Source organism: Anomaloglossus baeobatrachus, chromosome 7 (assembly GCF_048569485.1).
Source record: "Anomaloglossus baeobatrachus isolate aAnoBae1 chromosome 7, aAnoBae1.hap1, whole genome shotgun sequence".
NCBI lineage: Eukaryota > Metazoa > Chordata > Amphibia > Anura > Aromobatidae > Anomaloglossus > Anomaloglossus baeobatrachus.
In genome coordinates, this window is record NC_134359.1 from 132,336,970 (window position 1) to 132,358,353 (window position 21,384).

The 21,384-nt window shown below is 45.7% G+C and overlaps 1 protein-coding gene across 1 annotated transcript in view; it reads right to left on the bottom strand.

Moving 5' to 3' along the window:
• Positions 1-21,384, bottom strand: part of DYTN (dystrotelin) — a 192,621-nt gene that overhangs the window by 48,055 nt on the left and 123,182 nt on the right. The window contains exon 5 of the mRNA XM_075319002.1: positions 2,999-3,440. Coding sequence (XP_075175117.1) covers positions 2,999-3,440 — 442 coding nt within the window. The remainder of the gene's footprint in view (positions 1-2,998; positions 3,441-21,384) is intronic.

Here is a 21,384-nt window from a genome sequence, read left to right on the forward strand (position 1 = left end):
CAGTGGTGAATCTGTCATACTCTTGGTGAATCTAAGACCCCGTAGGCAACAATCACGCATACCTATCAGAGTTAGGCCTACCAGCAACGCTGAGGTAGTAGACACCCCAAATAGTAGAGGATCAACACAAGTACTACGTAGGTCCCAACGTACCACCCAGAGACAGCCCCCTCCAAGGTATAGAGATTAAGAAGGAAAGGTACCTATTAGAGTGTAAATAGTTATTTGTAATGTCTTTCTATAATGCTTTTGTTTTAGGTGATTACATTTATGGACAACTGGGTCACTGGACTATGGGTGATCAAAACTTTAAGTGTCTGTAGTTAGCACCCATTGTGCTCAAATTACCCCAGAAGAAAAACCCGTCTGGCGTGCATAGAATCGGGGCATCAATGCTCTGACGCATGCCCAGAGGCTACGTTGGGGGTTTTCTCACGGCGGGTCCCTCATTGACTGTTACTTACATCTGGAGCACTGTAATGGACACCCGGCAGGGAGCCACACTGGACTCATAAGAATTGTAGTATTGTCATTTAAGTTTGCAACGTTTAAGAAAAGTGCCTCCCAAAAAGGGATGAAAAGTTATAATGTCATGTTTTGTTCATGTTTCCTCAGTCCGGGAGTACTGATTTTAACTAAGGGGGAGTGTGGCGCCCCAGCGGTCTGGTTGCCACAGCTGTGTTGCCATCCTCAAAAGGGTTAATGCTGATCCTAGAGGTAGTTGGGGAAATCCATTGGCCAGTAAGTACCATCATTCAACACAGTTTCTCTCCCAGGCCAGCAGAGGGAGCTCTAAACCTGGAGTTCCAGGGAGACTTCCTTAAGCCCTGACCTGGCGGAGGAGTTAGTTAGTCTGTGAGGAGAATACAGAGAGAGAAAGGAACTCGAGTAGTGTGGTGTGTGAGCTGGGAGCTGAGCCTGATCGCTCAGCCCAGGAAAACACATCCACAGAGAGGCAAAGAGGAGAAGAACATTGGGAGTGGAGCGCAGACAGCTCACCCCAACGTCGTAGCTAAAGAAATTGAATACCGGCGTTCAGGGCCACTCGAGTACTTGAGTACTGGTGGTCGCATCCAGAGGACGAGAGGACTGCAGGTCTCTGTCCACCCCGCACCCGGAGGTGCAGCTGCAAATCCAGGACTGGGAGCCCAGATAGACAGTACAGCACCCGTGAGAGTCCACGCAGCCCGCCGTACGAGGAAGGTAATAAATTACCTCAGAGCAGCAGAACGGGTCTCAGTATACTGAAACAGTGGGACCCCGGTTACACAAACAGAGCGTAGGGAGCAGGCCTCATTACTCATCTGGCCCGTGTGAGACCCCCGACTGATTCCAGGCCACTGGATCACCATTACCACCTGTAACAGGCTCCTTGGACTTCACTGTTGGTAAAGACAAGTAAAGGAGACGGTAAAGAGAATTATTGTCTGTCTGTTCCTTTATACCGCCCTGTCGGCCCTGCACCTCATTAACAGACGCCATAGAATTTACCAAGCACCCAAAGGTTGCCCCGGGGTATCCGCTCTCCCTGTGGAGAGCAAGAAACACCTCAGCTGCCATAACACCAGCCCCGGAGGTCCCTCCCAGCAGCTGCAGCGCCAATTACCACAGATGGCGTCACGAATATTTCTATAAACATTATCATCATCTCGCCAATACCGCCATTTTAACTGATTCCACCAGGGTCACGGAGTCGGGCCCCCGCCACCGCTGACTACCCCGGACTAGTCCGGCCCGACGCCGAGTCACCTAAGGCCCTGGGGTGGGCGAGTCACTGGCTGTTCACAGAGTGCTGTTTCCAAGCCTATTAATGCAAAGTTGAGTGGAATGAAAAAGTGTGGTAGAATAAGTAACCGTGATAACTGCATCCTTGACAGGATTGTTAAGAACAGGCCATTCAAAAATTTGGGGGAGATTAACAAGGAGTGGACTGCTGCTGGAGTCAGTGCTTCAAGAGCCACCACACACAGATGTATCCAGGACATGGGCTACAACTGTAGCATTCCTTGTGTCATGCCACTCATGACCAGTAGACAATGCCAGAATCATCTTACCTGGGACAAGGAGAAAAAGAACTGGACTGTTGCTCAGTGGTCCAAGGTGTTGTTTTCAGATGAAAGTAAATTTTGCATTTCATTTGGAAATCAAGGTCCCAGAGTCTGGAGGAAGAGAAGAGAGGCCACAATCCATATTGTTTGAGGTTTAGTGTGAAGTTTCCACTATCAGTGATGGTTTGGGGAGCCATGTCATCTGCTGGTGTAGGTCCACTGTGTTTTATCAAGACCAAAGTCAGTGCAGCCGTCTACCGAGAAATTGTAGAGCATTTCATGCTTCCCTCTGCCAACGAGCTTTTTGGTGATGGAAATTTAATTTATCAGCAGGACTTGGCACCTGTACACACTGCCAAAAGTACCAATACTTAGTTTAACAACCACAGTATCACTGTGCTTGATTGGCCTGCAAACTCACCTGACCTAAACCCCATAGAGGTTATTGTCAAGAAGAAGGTGAGAGACACCAGACCCAACAATGAAGCCTGTGTGCATGACGCATCCTTCGTCATACACACTTGCCGGTCCTGCGCTGGCGCACTACAATACTTTGATCTGTCCTGCTCATGGCAGATCAAATTGCGCCTGCACAGGACCTCAATGCTGGCAAGTGTGGAAGAAGGACGAAAGCGGAGGCGCCGGTACCGGAGAATGGAGACGCCTATATGACCCAACTTTAGGTAAGTATTATAAAGTGATTTTTACGTTCTACACAGCGGTCTGGGCTCTTATATTACAGCATGTTAGAATGCTGTACATAAGAGCCCACTGGTGGTGGCCGCAGCTTATAGGCCCCAAATCTGGTGACAGGTTTTAAAGCATTAATACTTTCCCGCATGAGTTTGCTAGCTGCCTAAAACTTTTGCACAATACTGTATATTTTTATTCTCTGCTTTAGAATAAAGAAAGAAATAGATATCTGCCTCAAGATAAAAGGTGTACAATACCTGGTTTTATTTGGAGGGATAAAGCATCCTTCAATTTTTCTATCATCTTGTGAAGTTCTGCTTCTTCATTTCTTATAGGTAAAATTTGAGAAGGTGATGTAGGCTGATTATCAGGTACATCTTCTATTTCACAGTTACATTTATCAGGTGTCAGTTTTTTTGATCCATAATAATAGCCACTTCCCATTCTTTGTATTTCTTTGTTACTAGGAGCAGTCTTAATAGAGTCACATAAGTGCCTCATATGTGTCAGTGTCCTTCTGTTTTGTGCCTTGAGATGGTCATTTTCTTTCTGTAATGTGAACTTGGTGCTTTGGAAGTCCTTGTCCTTAGCAGAGTTCCTCATTACAGGAGGAGCAGCAGAACTCCATTTAACTGAGCTGGAAACCATTTTTGCTTTTACATTTAGTCCTCGCTTTAATTTGCAGCATTGAATCATGCCCTAAAACAAAATGCGGTATATTAAAAATGGTAACATAGATAAAAGGGGAAATACAATAGAAGAGTTTAGCAATTATTACTATTCCTAACATTATATGATTGGTTATATCTTGGAAACATCACTATTAATTTTACATACATACCGTGGCTATTGTGATACATCTGTCTTGCCTCTGGCACATTTCCTGAAAGCAAAAGTCCTTCAAATAGTCAGCATTACTCCCTAATGAATAATTATGGTGCACACAGTTTTCCAGGTAGTGTGTGAATAAAGACGAGCGGTTGTTTTGCCTGACAGCAGAAGTTGCAGCCAAAAGATGACTATATGGGGTTTGCATTCTATTGAGGAGTCCTGTTTAGCTGCCTAGATAATCAAAACTTCTGTCTCTATTTCAGGTGATGTAACAAAATCAATCATCTTGTTACAGTGGAGTGGGATACGTTAACCACTTCACAACATAAGATGTTCAGATGCACCAGATGTCGTGTGCCGGACTTTGATGAGGGCTCACACGCCGAGCCAACATCTATCCTGGTAGATGATGACTGAATTATTGAGCCATCATCTGCCTCTAATAGCCGCGGGTTGGCATGTCATTCCATGCGCCCATCGGTGCTCTAGTGACATGATCGCAAGGCAGCGTTGGGTTGCCATGAAAGGAGGGGGTCTGCCGGAGACTTCGTGCCTATCATTCTGATACTCCTGTGAAAGCCAGCCTGATGCACCGCTATGTATAGGAAAAGTAATCAGATAGTTACAGCTACTTCCTAGGGGACTAACAAATACAGTAAAAAGTGAAAAAAAAAGTTTTTCAAAATATGAAAAAAAGAAAATAGTAAAGTTTTGCCTCCATTAGAAAGAAATAAAAAATACACATATTTGGTATTGGTGCATTCATAAAAGCCCTTACAACACCCCATAGCCAAAAAATTGAAGACATTACAGGTCTCAGAAAAAGGTCGACACTACTGTATCTAAATGGTTTTTTTTGTAAATGTGCAAATTTTTTTCACCATTTAAATAAAAAAAAAAAAATACATGTTTGGTATCTGTATAATCGTACTGACTCAGAGAATCATATTGTCAGGACAGTCATTCCCTGTAATGAACATGGAAAATAATAAAAAAAACATTGGGGAATTGCACTTTTTTTGCAATTTCAACACATTGAGGATTTTTTTCCCACTTTCCAGTGCGTCAAATGATAAAATTAATAGTGTAATTCAAAAGTACAACTCATCCCGCAAAAAACAAGCTATCATATGGCTATGTGGATGGGAAAAATAAAAAATGTATTGCTCTTGGAAGAAGCGGAGACAAAAACTAAAGCACAAAAATTGAAAATTGCCTGGTCCCGAAGGGATTAAGCAGTCAGTTCTTGATGCGCTTAAAGCAGAACAATTGGAGACATGAGGATCTGAGATGGCGTTCTTCAGAAAATGGTGAAAGGAACTGGTAAAAAAAAAAATGACAGGTTCATGAGCAAATAAAGCTTAAAAATATGAATGAGAGAAGGCTAGTACATTGTGCTGGTTGTGATAGAAATATACAGTGGAATACAGCTTTTTGCATGTGGCACTGCTTAGCCTCGGATAGAACAACGTACCCATGCTGACCCCTGTCTACTGTCGAAAGTGCTATCAATAGGCACATTACCATCAGAACTGGACCATCAAACAATGAAAAAGATGACCTGTTATAATGGTACAAGTAAAATATATCTTTGTACCGTGTTAGCCAGTAGAGATAAAAAAAACAAAATTTCTGTTATAATGGGTAACATTTGCCTTCATATCATATGGATGGTTGGATGGATGTGTGTCACTTGGAGTAGAAGATGTTCAATGGCAAGAAGCCAAACTGGCAGAGGCAGTGTGCTATTCTGGACAATGTGGTTCTTCTTAGAAATGTTGGGTTCAGTAATTTATGTTGAAATAACTTTTACACATCACCAACCTAAACATTGATTTGTACTGAACAAAAATATATATACAACATTTTTGTTTTTGTTCCCATTTTTCATGAACTGAACTCAAAGGTCTAATTTTTTTCTATGTACAGAAAAAGCCTTTTGTTTCTCAAATATTGTTCATAAATTTGTGTAAATCTGTATTAGTGAGCACTTCTCTATTGCGATAATCCATCCACCTGACAGGTGTGGCATAGCAATATGGTGATTAGACCGGGTATTAGATCAGAGCTGGTCAGGAGCAGGGTCAGGCTGGCAACTCAGACGTCCTCACCATCAGATGTAACTCTGAGATAAGGGATAGCCAGGGCCCCCCTAGCCTGAGGGCCAGTCTAAGAGCCCCAGTCCCCACTCTCCCTTCAGCTCCGTGACATAAATTTAAAATATATACATTTATTTTCATTACATTTTGTGTTTCAGGGATAGGGAAAGATTCTACATGAAGGTTGCCGTGCTCTAACCTTCTCATGAGTGGAGTCACAACAGACACTGTAAGTGATGAAATTGGTCCCAAATTCCTGTTGAGTGTAGGCCTGTAGTCCAGAGAAGTATCCTACCAGAGTCAGAGAGTGTGATGGAGTATCAGAGGAATACTACAGAAATGGCTGGGCAAAAACATCTTGGACTTTAGTGCCAGACAAGGACAAAAAGCATGGTTTAGGCAAATCATTCTTAGATTTAAGCATGCCAATGAAAGATTTTTGACTGAGAATATTGTTTGTGAAAAAAAAGGTGACCCATGAGAGAATTAATGAGTCTTCCGGTTATTTTTAGAGAGCAAACTAGGAGAGCCAAACCAGCCTGCTGGTAACCCTTCGAAGTACGCTGACGTGAATTAAACAGTTGTTAAAATGTTCTAGAATTGTGCAATTTTGTGCAAAAAATATATGAGCCCCTAAGTAAAGTTGTTCTAGTTCATTTGTTTATTCCCCTCGCTAGGGCATGACAGCAACTTAGTGAGGTGCGCAGTGCACCCGTGCAAGCTCCAGTCATTAGTCTCACTGTTTTTACTATAAGTAAATTCCTTCATCCTTCTATCCTCTAAATGTAGTGGATGCCCCATTTCTATAGATACAGTCCTTTGATATATTTTCCTATGGTCATATCACCTATAAGTCACCTGTTTCTTTTCCAATTTTGTTCTTCTTTTGAGCACTGAAGTTTACTCATTCTGTATATTAGTTTCTTTACCTCTGGACCTACTCCTACTTTGCAGGGCCAAAAAATACATGAATGAAGGGCATCAACAATGACAAAGAAGGGGTGCACACTTGTACACAATTTCCCCAAATTGCACATGGTATAAGTAACTAAAATCAGCTATGATGTTTATTATTTCATTCATTGAGCATCACTGCAATTAATCTTTATGTATGTTGCAAATAGACATGAATATGCATATACTCACCATCTTCTCAAAAGTATGAACGGGGGAGCCTCAGTAATGCAAAATCTACCAGCTGTTTTAAGCAGGACGTATTTCCAGCAATTAGATCATCAGATCATTTTTTGCTGTACCCTTGAAAAACTATTCAACATTACAGACTTCAGCTGAACCCCTTGTAAAGCACTAATAGCACCGATTCCTGAAATGAATTATGTTGTTGAGTCAATGGCTCCCCACTTAAAGGGAACCTGTCAATTCTCCTATGCCCTCAAACCCATCATCATTCACATGTGTATGACTAAATTCCCTGTCTACAGTTATTCACATAACTTAATGTTTATAAAAAGGATTAATAACCTTTTACTATACTAATTAGGCTTTTGACTAGTGGATGGGGAGTTTGTTCCCCAGACTAGTCGGCCCTCTTCCCTCTTTCCATATTATCACTCCCCTGTGGGCATGATAACATGATTTCCATGAGCTAGCGCATAACCAGCCCCTTGCGAATACACTTGGCTTCTTTTTTGCACTGTCACTGCATGAGCTACTGCACTTCCGATCAGTCGTGTACCGCCCCTTGCTCGGTGGCAACCGAGCCGCTCGGATCCGGACTCGCCGGGTGGTGGCTCGAGCGTCTCCGGACCCGGGGGCCCCGTGGTCCACTTCGATCTGAAAGCGGGAGTGGCTCTTTAGGGGGAACGTAGGTGTACGGCCGGAGCCGTGTTTGAGTTCGTGACGCCACCCACGGGTTGTGGTGAAGGTGGACACCGCCGCTGCGGTTACTGGGCACCCAGGGTAGATGTTGCGCAGCAAGATGTTAACCCCTCCGTGGGCAGGGATGGTGGCCCCGGGCCCCGTTGGGTGTTTGTTTGTTGGGCGGTGCAGGGAGGTGCGCGGCCGAAGGGCACTGTTGTACTCATGATTAGTAACACACACAAGTCTCTGGTAAACCAAGATGATGGTGGTCGGTGCCCGCAGCCGGCTGCGTCTGATCCCCCACCCGGTTGGTGGTCTCTGCCTTTTTCCTGAACCGTGTTGTGTATTTGTGGGTTGCCTGCGCTTCAGCATCAGGAGTCCGCTCCCCCGCTTTGTGGATGTCGGGAGAGCCCTTTGCCCGCAGGCGCCGGTCCGTGGGATCTCTCTGCTTGTGCGGTGGCTTTCTATCCCCCTCGTTGGGCTGTTGTCTTCAGTCGGGACTTTGGGTGGGAAAGGACCTATAGTTCTGGCCGCAATCAGTTAATTAACTCAGTCCAGTGGCTTCTGGACCTCGTTTCAGGGTCTGAGTACCCCCCTTTGTGCTCCGGTTTCCGAGTTGGTTCCCCGGATCGGTACCGGCGGGCCACTACCCTGTCCCGGTCCACCACGGTTCCAACGAGCTGTCTTCCCGACTCCTGCAGGCTGAGGCCACCGTATGCCTCCTAGCCAAAGGTGCCCCGGCTCCAACCCCGGCACCTGTCAGACTCCCGCAGACCTGGACACAGGCCTGCTTCCATTCTCTACTGACTACAGACTCCTCACTCTGAAGTTTCTCCCGCCTCAGGCTCTCTGAACTCCTCGGTGGGTGTGGCCAACCGCCTGGCTCTGCCCCCTGGTGTGCTCATCAAACCCTGAGAGGGGTGACTAGGTTTTAGTGGTTAGCTGATGACACCTTTTTAGGGGACAGGTGTTATGCGGGACTCTACCTGTGACTACCTCCTAGTCCAGGGCGTAACATTCGCAGTGCTCCTCCCTGAAGCCGGGACACATATACCCAGCTTCAGAGCCTCAATGTGAGTGAACAAAGCTGCCACAAGCGTAAGATTTCCAGGAGATGGTGGTGACGTCAGGTCATGGAAATTAGGTTATCACAGGGTCATTATAACATGGAAAGAGGGCCAACTAGTCTGGAGAACTCATGTCCTATCAACTAGTCAAAAGCCTAATTATCATAGGATAAGCAGAGGTCATAAATAGAGATGAGCGAACCGGTCCCGGTTCGGCTCGAGGTCGGTTCGCCGAACGGAAGTCCCGTTCGAGTTCGGTTCGTCGAACGTTCGACGAACCGAACTCGAACCGCATAGGAAACAATGGCAGGCATTCACAAACACATAAAAACACCTAGAAAACACCCTCAAAGGTGTCCAAAAGGTTACAAACAACTCACAACACAACACAAACACATGAGAAAGTGACAAGGACATATACTCATGTGAAAACAAAAGAGCAGGACAAGGAAAAAGAGGAGGAGACACAGATATAGGCATGGCACGCCCTTCTAAAATCATGTAAAACACCGCAAGGTGACTCCAAGCGGAGTCTCCCTTTTTTCCAAAAATTGGGCCACACACACACCCACCCCTTCAGTGGCAGCACTTGTGCCCCAGTTGTACACTTCACAGCTAGATTTGCATCAAGCACATTCAAAAATACGCCATAATTAACCGTCCCCAGGATGACACCGGGGTAGGTAGCAAAGTCTTTCCTGATCCCAGCTCTGTTCATCTTGGCTTCTTTTAAAAACAATGTAAGCAAGGGTTACTCCAAGCGGAGTCTCCCTTTTTTTCCAAAAATTGGGCCCCACACACACCCACCCCTTCAGTGGCAGCAGTTGTGCCCCAGTTGTACACTTCACAGCTAGATTTGCATCAAGCACATTCAAAAATACGCCATACTTAACCGTCCCCAGGATGACTCCGGGGTAGGTAGCAAAGTCTTTCCTGATCCCAGCTCTGTTCATCTTGGCTTCTTTTAAAAACAATGTAAGCAAGGGTTACTCCAAGCGGAGTCTCCCTTTTTTTTTCCAAAAATTGGGCCCCACACACACCCACCCCTTCAGTGGCAGCAGTTGTGCCCCAGTTGTACACTTCACAGCTAGATTTGCATCAAGCACATTCAAAAATACGCCATAATTAACCGTCCCCAGGATGACACCGGGGTAGGTAGCAAAGTCTTTCCTGATCCCAGCTTTGTTCATCTTGGCTTCTTTTAAAAACAATGTAAGCAAGGGTTACTCCAAGCAAAGTCTCCCTTTTTTTCCAAAAATTGGGCCCCACACACACCCACCCCTTCAGTGGCAGCAGTTGTGCCCCAGTTGTACACTTCACAGCTAGATTTGCATCAAGCACATTCAAAAATACGCCATACTTAACCGTCCCCAGGATGACTCCGGGGTAGGTAGCAAAGTCTTTCCTGATCCCAGCTCTGTTCATCTTGGCTTCTTTTAAAAACAATGGGTTACAACAAAGGGTTACTCCAAGCGGAGTCTCCCTTTTTTTCCAAAAATTGGGCCCCACACACACCCACCCCTTCAGTGGCAGCAGTTGTGCCCCAGTTGTACACTTCACAGCTAGATTTGCATCAAGCACATTCAAAAATACGCCATGATTAACCGTCCCCAGGATGACACCGGGGTAGGTAGCAAAGTCTTTCCTGATCCCAGCTCTGTTCATCTTGGCTTCTTTTAAAAACAATGTAACCAAGGGTTACTCCAAGCGGAGTCTCCCTTTTTTTCCAAAAATTGGGCCCCACACACACCCACCCCTTCAGTGGCAGCAGTTGTGCCCCAGTTGTACACTTCACAGCTAGATTTGCATCAAGCACATTCAAAAATACGCCATAATTAACCGTCCCCAGGATGACTCCGGGGTAGGTAGCAAAGTCTTTCCTGATCCCAGCTCTGTTCATCTTGGCTTCTTTTAAAAACAATGGGTTACAACAAAGGGTTACTCCAAGCGGAGTCTCCCTTTTTTTCCAAAAATTGGGCCCCACACACACCCACCCCTTCAGTGGCAGCAGTTGTGCCCCAGTTGTACACTTCACAGCTAGATTTGCATCAAGCACATTCAAAAATACGCCATAATTAACCGTCCCCAGGATGACACCGGGGTAGGTAGCAAAGTCTTTCCTGATCCCAGCTCTGTTCATCTTGGCTTCTTTTAAAAACAATGTAAGCAAGGGTTACTCCAAGTGGAGTCTCCCTTTTTTTCCAAAAATTGGGCCCCACACACACCCACCCCTTCAGTGGCAGCAGTTGTGCCCCAGTTGTACACTTCACAGCTAGATTTGCATCAAGCACATTCAAAAATACGCCATACTTAACCGTCCTCAGGATGACACCGGGGTAGGTAGCAAAGTCTTTCCTGATCCCAGCTCTGTTCATCTTGGCTTCTTTTAAAAACAATGTAAGCAAGGGTTACTCCAAGCAGAGTCTCCCTTTTTTTCCAAAAATTGGGCCCCACACACACCCACCCCTTCAGTGGCAGCAGTTGTGCCCCAGTTGTACACTTCACAGCTAGATTTGCATCAAGCACATTCAAAAATACGCCATAATTAACCGTCCCCAGGATGACACCAGGGTAGGTAGCAAAGTCTTTCCTGATCCCAGCTGTGTTCATCTTGGCTTCTTTTAAAAACAATGTAAGCAAGGGTTACTCCAAGCGGAGTCTCCCTTTTTTTCCAAAAATTGGGCCCCACACACACCCACCCCTTCAGTGGCAGCAGTTGTGCCCCAGTTGTACACTTCCCAGCTAGATTTGCATCAAGCACATTCAAAAATACGCCATAATTAACCGTCCCCAGGATGACACCGGGGTAGGTAGCAAAGTCTTTCCTGATCCCAGCTCTGTTCATCTTGGCTTCTTTTAAAAACAATGTAAGCAAGGGTTACTCCAAGCGGAGTCTCCCTTTTTTTCCAAAAATTGGGCCCCACACAAACCCACCCCTTCAGTGGCAGCAGTTGTGCCCCAGTTGTACACTTCACAGCTAGATTTGCATCAAGCACATTCAAAAATACGCCATAATTAACCGTCCCCAGGATGACACCGGGGTAGGTAGCAAAGTTTTTCCTGATCCCAGCTCTGTTCATCTTGGCTTCTTTTAAAAACAATGTAAGCAAGGGTTACTCCAAGCGGAGTCTCCCTTTTTTTCCAAAAATTGGGCCCCACACAGACACCTTATCAGTGGCAGCACTTGTGCCCTAGTTGCAAACAGGATGTTTTGATTTGCATCAAGCACATTCCAAATCCACAAGCATTTACTCTCCCCAGGATGACACAGGGGTAGTAAATTCCTTCTGGATCCATGACTTGTTCATTTTGATGAACGTCAGTCTGTCCACATTGTCACTGGACAGACGCGTGCGCTTATCTGTCAGCACACACCCAGCAGCACTGAAGACACGTTCAGAGACAACGCTGGCAGCTGGACACGACAAAATCTCCAAGGCGTAACTGGAGAGCTCTGGCCATTTTTCTAGATTTGAAGCCCAAAAGGAGCAAGGCTCCATTTGCAAAGTCATGGCATCGATGTTCATTTGGAGATACTCCTGTATCATCCTCTCCAGCCGTTGACTATGTGTCAGACTTGTTGTCTCTGGTGGCCTTGCAAAAGAGGGTCTAAAAAAATTATGAAAAGATTCCATAAAATTGCTGTTACCAGCACCAGATACGGTCCTACTGGTACGGGTAGACTGTTGAAGATGACGAGACCGTCCCATGTTTGTCAAGTTACAACTGGAAGAATCACTCCCTGCACCTGCACGGTTGTTTGGTGGAAAAGCCGAGCTAAGATCGAGTAACAGCTTCTGCTGATACTCCTGCATACGTGCGTCCCTTTCTATGGCTGGAATTATGTCACAAAATTTGGACTTGTACCGGGGATCTAATAGTGTGGCAATTCAGTAGTCATCATCACTTCTAATTTTGACAATACGAGGGTCATGTTGGAGGTAGTGCAACAAGAAGGCACTCATGTGTCTTGCGCAGCCATGCGGACCAAGTCCACGCTGTGTTTGTGGCATAGAGGTGCTAACCGTACTTTCTTCCTCTGACATCTCCCCCCAACCTCTTTCAACTGAAATTTGACCAAGGTCTCCCTCATCTGCTGAGTCTTCCATGTCCATGGACAGTTCGTCCTCCATTTCTTCATGTTCTCCTGCACCTTCCTCAACATCTCGCCTGCTACCATGCGCCCTTGTTGATCCCTGTCCCCCATTGTCCCATGCCTGCCGCGTTGGTGATGATGAACGTCTGGACCTTGGTGATGTTGTTGTGTCTTGCGCATATGAATCCTCCTGTAGTTCATCCCCTTCCTGTTGTCCCAACCCTGACTCCGAATAGTGTTTAGCGTGTGCTCCAGCATGTAAATGACTGGAATTGTCATGCTGATAATGGCATTGTCAGCGCTAAACATATTCGTCGCCATGTCGAAACTGTGCAGAAGGGTGCATAGGTCCTTGATCTGAGACCACTCCATCAGGGTGATCTGACCCACCTCTGCATCTCGTTGGCCCAGGCTATACGTCATGACGTATTGCACCAGGGCTCGGCGGTGCTGCCACAGTCGCTGTAACATGTGGAGAGTTGAATTCCAGCGTGTCGCCACATCGCATTTCAGGCGATGAACCGGCAGGCCGAAAGACTTCTGGAGCGATGCAAGTCGCTCAGCTGCGGCGCTTGAACGGCGGAAGTGAGCAGACAGTTTTCGTGCCCTGTTCAGAAGGCCATCTAGGCCGGGATAGTGTGTTAAAAATTGCTGCACGACAAGGTTCAACACGTGAGCCATACAAGGTACGTGTGTCAACTTGCCCAGGCGAAGGGCCGCACCCAGGTTTGCAGCATTGTCGCACACGGCCTTACCAGGCTGCAGGTTGAGTGGAGACAACCATTTATTAAACTCGGACCGCAGAGCTGACCACAACTCCTCAGCTGTGTGACTCTTATTCCCAAGACATGTCAAGCTAATGACCGCCTGATGCCGTTGCGCTCTGCTGCCAGCATAGTAATGAGGGGTGCGTGATTCCTTCTGCGCAGTGAGAACACTGGTGGCCTGACCAGGCAGGCTTGGGGCAGAGGTGGAGGACCCAGATGAGGTGGAGGAGGCAGAAGCAGTGGCGGAACTTGGACAGACAGAGGATTGACACACAAGTCGTGTGGACGGCAAGACTTGTGCAGCAGACCCTTCACCATCTATCACCATAGTTACCCAGTGCCCAGTCAGCGACATGTAACGTCCCTGTCCATGCTTACTGGTCCAAGTATCGGTGGTGAAATGCACCCGTTGACACACAGAGTTTCTCAAGGAAGCGGTGATGTTGTGTGCGACATGCTGGTGTAGCGCGGGCACACCTTTCTTAGAGAAGTAGTGGCGACTAGGCATCTGGTACTGGGGCACAGCGACAGACATAAGGTCTCTAAAATCCTGTGTGTCCACTAGGCGGAAAGGCAGCATTTCGGTAGCCAAGAGCTTACAGAGGGATAGAGTCAACCTCTTAGCTTTGTCATGGGTCGCAGGAAGTGGCCTTTTATTTGTCCACATCTGAGGGACAGAGATCTGGCTGCTGTGTGTAGACGGTGTTGAGTAGGGTGTCCCTGGAAAAATGCAGGTTTGTGAGGAAAGTGCAGGCGGAGTCATGATGTTGCCTTCATCCAACAATGGTGCTATCGATGTCTGAGAGAGCTGTACACACTCACTTGTTTTCCCTTCCAAACCAACTGACGACCTACCAAGCAAACTGCCTGTTGCGGTTACAGAGGTAGAAGTTGTGCGTGGAAAAACAGGTGTGACAGCTGTCCCCACAGTCCTAGAAGATGAAGAGCGCGTGGATGCACTAGAAGGGGCAGGCGGTGGATGGTTCGCTCCGCTAGGCCGCATTGCAGCACGGTGAGCTTCCCACCGGGACATATGATATTTATTCATGTGACGATTCATGGAAGAAGTTGTCAAACTGCTGAGGTTTTGACCTCTACTAAGAGAACCATGACAAATTTTACAGATCAGATAATTTGGGCGATCTTTTTCTATGTCAAAAAAGGACCAGGCTAGGCAAGGCCTAGAGGGCATGCGACCTGTTGATCCAACCCGACTAGTGCTCAGAGGCAGAGTGGTGGCTGAGGATGCAGTTGTAGACGTGCTACCAGTACTCCGACTCTGTCCAGGAAGGCGCAAGGTAACTTCGTCATCAGTTGCATCCTCCTCCACCACCTCTGTTGACCTCCTCAAGGGCCTGACTGTGGGTTGACAGTAGGTGGGAACTAGAACTTCATCATCAATTGTTGTGTTTGCACTCCCCTCCCCCTCAGACCGAACCTCTTCTTGCCTTGACCGAATATTTAAGTTGTCGTCCCAATCGGGTATCTGCGTCTCATCTTCATCAGTATGTTCCTCATTGTCTATAACCACAGGTGTTACAGTTTGTGACAAAGGGTCAACATGCTCAGAAACTTGGTCCTCATGGCCTGAATCAGAGTCAAAAAGGTTCTGGGCATCACTGCAGACCATTTCCTGTTCTGTACTCACTGTAGCTTGGGAGCAGACCTCTGATTCCCAGGCGGCTATAGTGTGACTGAACAGCTCTGCAGACTCAGCCATCTCAGTTCCACCATACTGTGCAGGGCGGATGGAGACTTCAGAGCTGGGAGAAAGCAAGTTTGATTGGGATGACAACTCAGAGGACTGGTGTTTTTTGGATGCGGTACTTGAAGTGGCTGAGAGGGCACTTGTTGGACCACTTGAGATCCATTCAAGCATTTTCCTTTTTTGGCCATCATCTACCTTTGTTCCTGTTGTTCGTGTCCGTAAAAAAGGGAGCACATCGGATTGTCCACGGTAAGTAGTAGACATCTTACTTTTGCTGGTAGATGGTCTATCGTCAGCAGATGATAATGAAGCTTTGCCACCTTCCCCACGGACAAAACCTTTTTTGCCTTTTCCACCACGCCTCTTCCCCTTTCCACCAGCATCTGTCATTTTGCCACTCATGTTGATTGCGACAAGATTGTGCACTGAAAATGTGGTAGTAAAAATTGAGAGGTGGTGTAGATTGCTGTGGTGGTCTAGCTTTATTAACAGCAGAATAATAAAGAATAATTATCCCTGACAATGCAACTACGGCCCTTAAACTGGCAGCAAAAATTGCTAGTATAATGGCTTAGTTATAATGAGTTGGAGTGTGCAATGCAGGCAGACGTGCTGCAAATATCTTTGCACTAGTGGGACTATAGCAAAGTCCAATAGCCACGTTTAGGATGCCACTAGGTACACAGAGTGTTTGCTAGTATAATGGCTTAGTTATAATGAGTTGGAGTGTGCAATGCAGGCAGACGTGCTGCAAATATCTTTGCACTAGTGGGACTATAGCAAAGTCCAATAGCCACGTTTAGGATGCCACTAGGTACACTGAGTGTTTGCTAGTATAATGGCTTAGTTATAATGAGTTGGAGTGTGCAATGCAGGCAGACGTGCTGCAAATATCTTTGCACTAGTGGGACTATAGCAAAGTCCAATAGCCACATTTAGGATGCCACTAGGTACACTGAGTGTTTGCTAGTATAATGGCTTAGTTATAATGAGTTGGAGTGTGCAATGCAGGCAGACGTGCTGCAAATATCTTTGCACTAGTGGGACTATAGCAAAGTCCAATAGCCACGTTTAGGATGCCACTAGGTACACTCAGTGTTTGCTAGTATAATGGCTTAGTTATAATGAGTTGGAGTGTGCAATGCAGGCAGACGTGCTGCAAATATCTTTGCACTAGTGGGACTATAGCAAAGTCCAATAGCCACGTTTAGGATGCCACTAGGTACACTGAGTGTCTGCTAGTATAATGGCTTAGTTATAATGAGTTGGAGTGTGCAATGCAGGCAGACGTGCTGCAAATATCTTTGCACTAGTGGGACTATAGCAAAGTCCAATAGCCACGTTTAGGATGCCACTAGGTACACTGAGTGTTTGCTAGTATAATGGCTTAGTTATAATGAGTTGGAGTGTGCAATGCAGGCAGACGTGCGGCAAATATCTTTGCACTAGTGGGACTATAGCAAAGTCCAATAGCCACGTTTAGGATGCCACGAGGTACACTGAGTGTTTGCTAGTATAATGGCTTAGTTATAATGAGTTGGAGTGTGCAATGCAGGCAGACGTGCTGCAAATATCTTTGCACTAGTGGGACTTTAGCAAAGTCCAATAGCCACGTTTAGGATGCCACTAGGTACACTGAGTGTTTGCTAGTATAATGGCTTTATTATAATGAGTTGGAGTGTGCAATGCAGGCAGACGTGCTGCAACTATCTTTGCACTAGTGGGACTATAGCAAAGTCCAATAGCCACGTTTAGGATGCCACTAGGTACACTGAGTGTTTGCTAGTATAATGGCTTAGTTATAATGAGTTGGAGTGTGCAATGCAGGCAGACGTGCTGCAAATATCTTTGCACTAGTGGGACTATAGCAAAGTCCAATAGCCACGTTTAGGATGCCACTAGGTACGCTGAGTGTTTGCTAGTATAATGGCTTAGTTATAATGAGTTGGAGTGTGCAATGCAGGCAGACGTGCGGCAAATATCTTTGCACTAGTGGGACTATAGCAAAGTCCAATAGCCACGTTTAGGATGCCACGAGGTACACTGAGTGTTTGCTAGTATAATGGCTTAGTTATAATGAGTTGGAGTGTGCAATGCAGGCAGACGTGCTGCAAATATCTTTGCACTAGTGGGACTTTAGCAAAGTCCAATAGCCACGTTTAGGATGCCACTAGGTACACTGAGTGTTTGCTAGTATAATGGCTTTATTATAATGAGTTGGAGTGTGCAATGCAGGCAGACGTGCTGCAACTATCTTTGCACTAGTGGGACTATAGCAAAGTCCAATAGCCACGTTTAGGATGCCACTAGGTACACTGAGTGTTTGCTAGTATAATGGCTTAGTTATAATGAGTTGGAGTGTGCAATGCAGGCAGACGTGCTGCAAATATCTTTGCACTAGTGGGACTATAGCAAAGTCCAATAGTCACGTTTAGGATGCCACTAGGTACACTGAGTGTTTGCTAGTATAATGGCTTAGTTATAATGAGTTGGAGTGTGCAATGCAGGCAGACGTGCTGCAAATATCTTTGCACTAGTGGGACTACAGCAAAGTCCAATAGCCACGTTTAGGATGCCACTAGGTACACTGAGTGTTTGCTAGTATAATGGCTTAGTTATAATGAGTTGGAGTGTGCAATGCAGGCAGACGTGCTGCAAATATCTTTGCACTAGTGGGACTATAGCAAAGTCCAATAGCCACGTTTAGGATGCCACTAGGTACACTGAGTGTTTGCTAGTATAATGGCTTAGTTATAATGAGTTGGAGTGTGCAATGCAGGCAGACGTGCTGCAAATATCTTTGCACTAGTGGGACTATAGCAAAGTCCAATAGCCACGTTTAGGATGCCACTAGGTACACTGAGTGTTTGCTAGTATAATGGCTTAGTTATAATGAGTTGGAGTGTGCAATGCAGGCAGACGTGCTGCAAATATCTTTGCACTAGTGGGACTATAGCAAAGTCCAATAGCCACATTTAGGATGCCACTAGGTACACTGAGTGTTTGCTAGTATAATGGCTTAGTTATAATGAGTTGGAGTGTGCAATGCAGGCAGACGTGCTGCAAATATCTTTGCACTAGTGGGACTATAGCAAAGTCCAATAGCCACGTTTAGGATGCCACTAGGTACACTCAGTGTTTGCTAGTATAATGGCTTAGTTATAATGAGTTGGAGTGTGCAATGCAGGCAGACGTGCTGCAAATATCTTTGCACTAGTGGGACTATAGCAAAGTCCAATAGCCATGTTTAGGATGCCACTAGGTACACTGAGTGTTTGCTAGTATAATGGCTTAGTTATAATGAGTTGGAGTGTGCAATGCAGGCAGACGTGCTGCAAATATCTTTGCACTAGTGGGACTATAGCAAAGTCCAATAGCCACGTTTAGGATGCCACTAGGTACACTGAGTGTTTGCTAGTATAATGGCTTAGTTATAATGAGTTGGAGTGTGCAATGCAGGCAGACGTGCGGCAAATATCTTTGCACTAGTGGGACTATAGCAAAGTCCAATAGCCACGTTTAGGATGCCACGAGGTACACTGATTGTTTGCTAGTATAATGGCTTAGTTATAATGAGTTGGAGTGTGCAATGCAGGCAGACGTGCTGCAAATATCTTTGCACTAGTGGGACTTTAGCAAAGTCCAATAGCCACGTTTAGGATGCCACTAGGTACACTGAGTGTTTGCTAGTATAATGGCTTTATTATAATGAGTTGGAGTGTGCAATGCAGGCAGACGTCCTGCAAATATCTTTGCACTAGTGGGACTATAGCGAAGTCCAATAGCCACGTTTAGGATGCCACTAGGTACACTGAGTGTTTGCTAGTATAATGGCTTAGTTATAATGAGTTGGAGTGTGCAATGCAGGCAGACGTGCTGCAAATATCTTTGCACTAGTGGGACTATAGCAAAGTCCAATAGCCACGTTTAGGATGCCACTAGGTACACTGAGTGTTTGCTAGTATAATGGCTTAGTTATAATGAGTTGGAGTGTGCAATGCAGGCAGACGTGCTGCAAATATCTTTGCACTAGTGGGACTACAGCAAAGTCCAATAGCCACGTTTAGGATGCCACTAGGTACACTGAGTGTTTGCTAGTATAATGGCTTAGTTATAATGAGTTGGAGTGTGCAATGCAGGCAGACGTGCTGCAAATATCTTTGCACTAGTGGGACTATAGCAAAGTCCAATAGCCACGTTTAGGATGCCACTAGGTACACTGAGTGTTTGCTAGTATAATGGCTTAGTTATAATGAGTTGGAGTGTGCAATGCAGGCAGACGTGCTGCAAATATCTTTGCACTAGTGGGACTATAGCAAAGTCCAATAGCCACGTTTAGGATGCCACTAGGTACACTGAGTGTTTGCTAGTATAATGGCTTAGTTATAATGAGTTGGAGTGTGCAATCTAGGCAGACGTGCTGCAAATATCTTTGCACTAGTGGGACTATAGCAAAGTCCAATAGCCACGTTTAGGATGCCACTAGGTACACTGAGTGTTTGCTCGTATAATGGCTTAGTTATAATGAGTTGGAGTGTGCAATGCAGGCAGACGTGCTGCAAATATCTTTGCACTAGTGGGACTATAGCAAAGTCCAATAGCCACGTTTAGGATGCCACTAGGTACACTGAGTGTTTGCTAGTATAATGGCTTAGTTATAATGAGTTGGAGTGTGCAATGCAGGCAGACGTGCTGCAAATATCTTTGCACTAGTGGGACTATAGCAAAGTCCAATAGCCACGTTTAGGATGCCACTAGGTACACTGAGTGTTTGCTAGTATAATGGCTTAGTTATAATGAGTTGGAGTGTGCAATGCAGGCAGACGTGCTGCAAATATCTTTGCACTAGTGGGACTATAGCAAAGTCCAATAGCCACGTTTAGGATGCCACTAGGTACACTGAGTGTTTGCTAGTATAATGGCTTAGTTATAATGAGTTGGAGTGTGCAATGCAGGCAGACGTGCTGCAAATATCTTTGCACTAGTGGGACTATAGCAAAGTCCAATAGCCACGTTTAGGATGCCACTAGGTACACTGAGTGTTTGCTAGTATAATGGCTTAGTTATAATGAGTTGGAGTGTGCAATCTAGGCAGACGTGCTGCAAATATCTTTGCACTAGTGGGACTATAGCAAAGTCCAATAGCCACGTTTAGGATGCCACTAGGTACACTGAGTGTTTGCTCGTATAATGGCTTAGTTATAATGAGTTGGAGTGTGCAATGCAGGCAGACGTGCTGCAAATATCTTTGCACTAGTGGGACTATAGCAAAGTCCAATAGCCACGTTTAGGATGCCACTAGGTACACTGAGTGTTTGCTAGTATAATGGCTTAGTTATAATGAGTTGGAGTGTGCAATGCAGGCAGACGTGCTGCAAATATCTTTGCAGTAGTGGGACTATAGCAAAGTCCAATAGCCACGTTTACGATGCCACTAGTTACACTGAGTGTTTGCTAGTATAAAGGCTTAGTTATAATGAGTTGGAGTGTGCAATTCAGGCAGACGTGCTGCAAATATCTTTGCACTAGTGGGACTATAGCAAAGTCCAATAGCCACGTTTAGGATGCCACTAGGTACACTGAGTGTTTGCTAGTATAATGGCTTAGTTATAATGAGTTGGAGTGTGCAATGCAGGCAGACGTGCTGCAAATATCTTTGCACTAGTGGGACTATAGCAAAGTCCAATAGCCACGTTTAGGATGCCACTAGGTACACTGAGTGTTTGCTAGTATAATGGCTTAGTTATAATGAGTTGGAGTGTGCAATGCAGGCAGACGTGCTGCAAATATCTTTGCACTAGTGGGACTATAGCAAAGTCCAATAGCCACGTTTAGGATGCCACTAGGTACACTGAGTGTTTGCTAGTATAATGGCTTAGTTATAATGAGTTGGAGTGTGCAATCTAGGCAGACGTGCTGCAAATATCTTTGCACTAGTGGGACTATAGCAAAGTCCAATAGCCACGTTTAGGATGCCACTAGGTACACTGAGTGTTTGCTCGTATAATGGCTTAGTTATAATGAGTTGGAGTGTGCAATGCAGGCAGACGTGCTGCAAATATCTTTGCACTAGTGGGACTATAGCAAAGTCCAATAGCCACGTTTAGGATGCCACTAGGTACACTGAGTGTTTGCTAGTATAATGGCTTAGTTATAATGAGTTGGAGTGTGCAATGCAGGCAGACGTGCTGCAAATATCTTTGCACTAGTGGGACTATAGCAAAGTCCAATAGCCACGTTTAGGATGCCACTAG